This window comes from Lipotes vexillifer, unplaced genomic scaffold (assembly GCF_000442215.2).
Source record: "Lipotes vexillifer unplaced genomic scaffold, Lipotes_vexillifer_v1.1 scaffold241, whole genome shotgun sequence".
NCBI classification, from domain to species: Eukaryota; Metazoa; Chordata; class Mammalia; order Artiodactyla; family Lipotidae; genus Lipotes; species Lipotes vexillifer.
In genome coordinates, this window is record NW_006784922.1 from 1329377 (window position 1) to 1336301 (window position 6925).

The 6925-nt window shown below is 37.0% G+C and overlaps 1 protein-coding gene across 1 annotated transcript; it reads right to left on the minus strand.

Annotated features, from left to right (window-relative positions):
- Positions 1–4353: 4353 nt before the first annotated feature.
- On the minus strand, positions 4354–4833 carry LOC103085614 (histone H2B subacrosomal variant-like). Its single transcript, XM_082931072.1, is given in 3 exon segments — positions 4354–4480; positions 4482–4718; positions 4720–4833. Coding segments are annotated over 3 exon segments (390 nt in total). The 5' UTR covers positions 4813–4833; the 3' UTR covers positions 4354–4420.
- Between the last annotated feature and the right edge of the window lie 2092 nt (positions 4834–6925).

The following is a 6925-nucleotide window of genomic DNA, read 5'->3' on the forward strand; positions in this document are numbered from 1 at the left end:
CCTGGGCCGCTGAGCCTGCGCGTCCGGAGCCTGTGCTCTGCAACGGGAGAGGCCACAACACAGTGCAAGGCCCACGTACAAAAAAAAAAAAGAGAGAAGCCACTGCAATGAGAAGCCTGCACACCTCAACAAAGAGTAGCCCCCACTCCTCGCAACTAGAAAGCCCGCACACGGCAACGCAGCCAAAAATAAAATTAAAAAAAAACAAAATCAAAAACCATAAAATAAGGGCTAGCCTCATTTCCATAAAGACAAGCAAAAAATAATATATATATATTATTAATGTTGCAAATAATTTTCTCATAAAGGAGCAATACAAATATAAAGTGAAATATTACACCAAAGGCATGAACAACAAAAAGAAAAATAGGCGAATTGAACATCATCAAGAGTAATAACCTTTTATATCAAAGGACGCTATCAACAAAGTGAAGAGGCAACCCATGGAACAGGAGAAATATCTGAGAAGGGATTAATATTCAGAATATATAAAAAGAATTTCTACAACTTAACAACAACAAAACAGTTAAAAAATGGACAAAGTACAAATGGCTAATAAGCACATGAAAATATGCTCAACATCACGAATCATTAGGGAACTGCAAATAAAAACACTTTACATCCATTAGGATGGCTATTATATATAAAAATCAAAGCCAGATAAGGGTTGATGAGGATGTGGAGAAATTGGAATCCTTGTGCATTGCTGATGGGAATGTAAAATGGAACAGCTGTGTGGAAAAGGGTATGGTGGTTCCTCAAAAATTTAAAAATAGAATTACCACGTGATCTAACAATTCCACTTCTGGGCATATACCTAATGTGGGATATTTGTATACTCATGTTCATAGTGGCGTTATTTTCAATAGCCAAAAGGTGTAAGTAACCCAAGTGACCATCAATGAATGAATGTATAAATAAAATGTGTTATACATATACAACAGAATATTATTCAGCCTTGAAAAGAATGGAAATTCTGACATATGTTACAACATGGATGAATCTTGAAGACATTATGCTAAGTGAAATACACCTGTCACAAAAAGACAAATGTTGTTGGATTCCACTTATAGGAAGTACCTAGAGAAGATAGATGAAAGAAGATGAAAAAGTTCTAAAGATGGATGGTGGTGATGGTTGTATAACAATGTGAATGTACTTAATGTAACTGAACTGTACACTTAAAAATGATTAAAATGGTAATTTTATGTTATATATATTTTACCACACTAAAAAATCATTTTAAAATTTTAAAAATGTGTATTCTTATACACACATGCATTTATATCATCAGACTTGAAACCAATTCCAGAATTTTTGCCAAGAATCTTGATCTTATTTTGAGATTCTGTTAAAATGTTTCAAAACATACACAAAGAGGGAATAATATATGGGGAACCCCCTACTTTCCTTAAAGTAAGGCCAACTTTAACACCTCAATTTATAATAAAACATTTTTCTGAATAATTAATCCATTGCCCCAATTATGTACTCTCTTTAGTCCAGTGTTTTGAAAGCCAACTATAAACTTTTTATTCTTGTGAACTTTATTTTATAGAGTTAGAGGTGTCCCAAGCAAAGCCTTAGAAAACCTGCTGTATCACAGACCCTGCAAAAAAGGAGCAGCATCGTATAGACTAGATACTTTCCGTAAAGGGCCAGATAGTAAATATTTTAGGCTTTGTGGGTCACATTATGCCTGTTGAATATTCTTTTTTTTTCCTTTTAAATATCACTATAAAAATGTAAAAACCTTTCGTAGCATGTGGGGGTCAAACAAAAAAGGGCTGCTTCCAGATTTGACCCAAGGGCTGTAATTTGCAGATCCCAGATAGAACTTTGAAGCCCTTCTAATGCCAACCCCCAGCAGAGTGGCAGATGTGGGCATCTAACCATGGTCAGCCAATCTTTAGGGTGGCAAGCAACCTCTGTCAGGGCCTAACTCAAATCGGATGGTTTCGAGTCTGGTTATATAAAGGCATGCATATAAAAATACCTGCTTAAATTAAAAAAACTTTATTGTGGTACTTCATATAAGTGGAATTGAATAGGCCTGTCATGTCTATTTCCTGGAACTCTGAGAAGGAAGCATTTAGAAGTGAGCAACCCCAGGAAAAACAGAGAATAGGTCCTAAGTGACAGACACCTAGAATAGTCTCAGTTCCAATCCCAGTATATACAGGAAACCCCCTTTTCTTGAGGAAACTTCAGTGATATGTTCCTTGTAACCAGAAGAATCTAAATTACTCTCATTTCCTGCAAATGTAAATTGGTACAAACGCTTTGGAAGAGAGTCTGTTAACATCTAGCAAAGTTGAATACAGGCATATCAATGACCCAGCAATTCCACTGTTAGGTATTTTACCTAGAAAAATTTTTGTGCATTTGTACCAGAAGATATATGTACAAGAATGTTTACAGCATGTAGCATGTGTTCACAGTGGACTCTGTCAACCTGGTCAGATCCCAGCTCTGCCACTTACATAGGTATGTGACCTTAGACAGCTACTTATTTCTCTGTGCCCCATTTTCCTCATCTGTAGGAGGGAAAAATTATTTAATCCTCACAAGGTTGTCATCCCTATTAAATAATTTATGTAAAATGCAGGGCGCATAGCAAATGCTATATAAGTGTTAGCTATTGTTACATCTCATTATAGCAGCATTGGTCATAAAAGCAAAAAAAAGTGAAAACAACACAAATCTCCATCAACAGAGGATGGATAAATAAACTTGTATATTCACATTATGGAATACTATGTAGTATAGGAGTGAAAAGAATGAACTAGAACTATATATATATGACAACAGGTATAAATCTTAGAAACAATGTTAAAAGAAAAAGGCAGACACAGAAGGACCTAGGTAGTGTGGCCCCTATGTTACAAAATAAGGAAAATTAAACCTGTTATGTAGAGATGTATACATAGGTAGCAAAAGTACAAAGAAAAGCAAGGTAATGGGAAACAAAACTCAGGATAGTGGACAAGGAGATGGGATTGGGAAATATCTCCAATGACATTTGTAAAGTTCAAAGTTTATAAATGGAGTGGCAGATTCCTGGGTGATGGTCTTATGTTATAAATATAGAACAATAAATTCCAGTGAACCAAATCTAAAGATAGTTTAAAAATTGGCCCAGCCACTATGGAAAACAGTATGGAGTGTTCCTTAAAAAACTAAAACTAGAGTTACCATATGATCCAGCAATCCCACTCCTAGGCATATATCTGGAAAAGACAAAAGCTCTAATTTGAAAAGATACATGCACCCCAATGTTCATAGCAGCACTATTTACAATAGCTAAGACATGGGAAGCAACCCAAGTGTCCATCAACAGATGAATGGATAAAGATGTGGTATATGTATACAATGGAAGACTACTCAGCCATAAAAAAAAGAATGAAATAATGCCATATGCAGTAACATGGATGCACCTAGAGATTATCATTCTAAGTCAGTCCAACAGAGAAAGACAAATATTATATGATATCACTTATACATGGAATCTAAAAAATAAGACAGTAAACTTATTTACAAAACAGAAACAGACTCACAGACATAGAAAACAGACTTATGGTTACCAGGGGGGAAAGGGGAGGGATAAATTGGGAGTAGAAGAATAACAGATGTGCACTACCATACTGAAAAAAAAGCAAATGTAAAGATAAAAATTACATGGATATGGGCCTCCCTGGTGGCGCAGTGGTTCAGAGTCCGCCTGCCGATGCAGGGGATACGGGTTCGTGCCCCGGTCCGGGAGGATCCCACGTGCCGCAGAGCGGCTGGGCCCGTGAGCCATGGGCGCTGAGCTTGCGCGTCCGGCAACGGGAGAGGCCACGACAGTGAGAGGAAAAAAAAAAAAAAAAAAAAAAAAAAAAAAAATTACATGGATATGAACTGAGCTTGTTGAATGAAATGGTTAGCATGCTCTAAAGGGACTTCATTAAAGAACTAAGTGTTTGAATGTAGTTTGCTCTAGAAAATAGTTTTTTGATGAAAATTTAGTAGCACTGGTATACTTCTGATTAAAAAGTTTGTCTTCATCAATTCAAAGTCAGTGCAACCTGGGGGGTCAAAAGAGCTGGATTAAATCATCCTTTACATAGTTAACAATACCTTAACAATACAATAAGCATTGAACTTATATAATGAGATTTACATATTCATAGGAAAAACAAGAGTTCTGGATGGGAGTTGGGTGGGGAGCAGGTGTCAGGAAAACCTAAATAGTAGTCAAATTGTTAAAAGGTAAAATAGCAAGAGAGTAATTCTTCTCTAGAGGTAAGACAAATAGGGAAAATACCAGGAAATACGACTACGTTATAAAAAAGAAGAATGAATTCAATATTCAAGTGATCATCTGGGTAGTAAGTTCAATTAACTTTCCCCAAGATTTAATGAAGCTGGAACATGGAGTTTAGGAGTGGACATACCATTGAACAGCTTCATTTCCAAAAGCCACTGCATACTTAGCGCTGTTTCCCAGGCAACAGCAAATACACTGCCTTCTGGATATCTTCAGGGGTGAGGGTACAACGATTTCTGAAATACAGCAGGTTGCAGGCTTCCGTAGAAATGCGTTCAAAGATGTCATTGATCATGGCATTCATCATGTCCAAGGTGCGAGATGATATGCCATTGTGGGGAGCCACTTCTTTTAGGACCCTGTTTATGTAGAGTGAATAATTTCTGTGGCAAAATTCAGTGCTGAAATTGTGATTTCTTTCTGGAGATTGGGTTTCGGTGTCCTCTGGAGCACCTGTTCTTTTTGGTGATGGTTCTGGCCATTGTAGATGTTGTTCTCCTCATCAGTTTCAAGTGGAGAGGAGAAGGGCCTAAGAGTAGGGGGAGCTCTCATATTTATATTGGCAGGTCACAGTCAGACTGCTGGGGCTTCTCTTTGATTGGAGGTTACTCTTCCTATGTCATAATCACCTAGCAATGGCACTGATTTGTTGTTAAGGGAAAATCTTGTTCTTGGCCAACCTAAAACTCTCCTAAGAGGATAGTGCTGCAGAAGGATTGAGGTGGACTTTATGGCAGAAGAGTACTCATTTTTCATACTTTATTTTTTAGCAATTTGTGAGCATAATATACAATATTTTCATAATTGGCAAACCTCATCAACTTGGGAGGTTGGTTGCAGGAAAGTAAAGGAAAACAATGCCATAAACTTTTTGTGGGGGGAATCTGTTTATAAAAGTGTTTATAAATTCATTTTATAAGCAAATGAACAATTAAACCATTAAAAATCTCAGTATGATTTTATAATAAAAATAAATATGTATACCTAATCTGCTTTTTTAAATTGCAACTTATTTTAAAAAAGAATTCTAATTTTTTTGAACCACAGCTCCTTAGGAGCAACCCCATACCACTAGAGAATAAAACAAAACTCCCCTGTTTTATTGTTTAAATTATGATATATGAACTGTGTTCATTAATTTTTTATAATGATATTAATATAGTTCTTGAAAATTTCACAAATTTTATTACATGGTCTGCTTTTTACCAGCTATTGAAGTTATTCTGTCATTATTAACCAAAAGTGTTTGTAGGGTCATTCTTGATCATGTGTCATGTTGATATTCATGCTTTAAAAAAAATCTCCATTTGCTTTCTTAATTGAATTAATCCCTGGATAAAATAAAAAAGAAATAGAAGTAACTATAAAAATCCCAACTCACAAGCATTTCAATAATTTGCAGTTGCCATTACTATTAATGCTACCATGAAATGTCCTTCACTATGAGCCACTTCACAGATAAGGGAGACTGGGTTATGTGTAATTTCTGGAATGCTGTCTATAAGCCCTTCCCTTTTTCTCCTACTCAAGACAGTAAATATGAAATAAGGCAAGTAAGAGTAATGTTATTATAGGGACAACTTTGAACAAGCCCTAATTTCTGAAGCCAGCAGGCATCATTTGTAAATGTCCGTGCTTTATCGCTAGTAACACACCTCAGACTGTCCCCCATCACACTGAGAATGGAGGCTGCTGCTTCCATGTATGGGGTGATGGATCTTTAGTCAGATCTTGCTAATATTGCTTTCAGATTTCTTGAAATATAATAACTTAGCTTAATTATAGCATAGCTTTATTTGCTGTCATTTAGAAACAGCTATCAGGTGAAGAACATTTATTCCCTATTCCTCACGTATCCATGTTGGAGACCTTTTACTAGTGTAACACTCCTGGCCTTTCTCTCCTCCTTGCTTACTCCTCCCTGGGACAGTCTTCCCTGGGATGGGAGGTTGGGAGACAATGGGCATGCCTATTTCAGCCCCTCTGGACTCTTGTTGGGCTTCAACTGGGCAGCTGAGCTCCTGGGGCTGGATCACTTTTGCCAGCTGCCCGTAACTGAGTAGGTCATTCTGCTTAATTTGGAGGTACTATAGTAGGAAGCCTGTAGTTGCCCCACACCTAAGGGCTCTTCTCCAGTTTGTCAGTAATGAAGCTGACCTTTTGATTTCCATATTTCTGATCCCTATGACTCTCTCAATTGGTTCTGTGCTTGGGTGGGGAGAAGGAAGGGTGCAATATATTACAGTCATTAAAAGAAAAAGACTTTAAAGCTAACATGATAAGCTGTATGCTAAAATACTGACTGATCAGAAAGTTCAGATAATGAGGAATACTGATTCTGTAAAATTTCTGGCTACTTTAGAGTTAACCTGAATTCTCTTTTAAAATTTAATGAATCATTCTAAAAGATGTATGAGTTCACCATTGGTATGGTTTTTCTTTTCCTTCTCCCTTCCTCCTCCTCCAGACAGTCTGGAGCAAGGAATAGATACTCTTTAGCATAATGTCCTTCAGGAGATGCCTGTTATTATTAGTCTGGGCAATGCAGCAAGCCGGATTATTTTCCATCTACATAACCTAAGAATGGGCACCGTGAAGCCGCCTATCCTCTTTCCC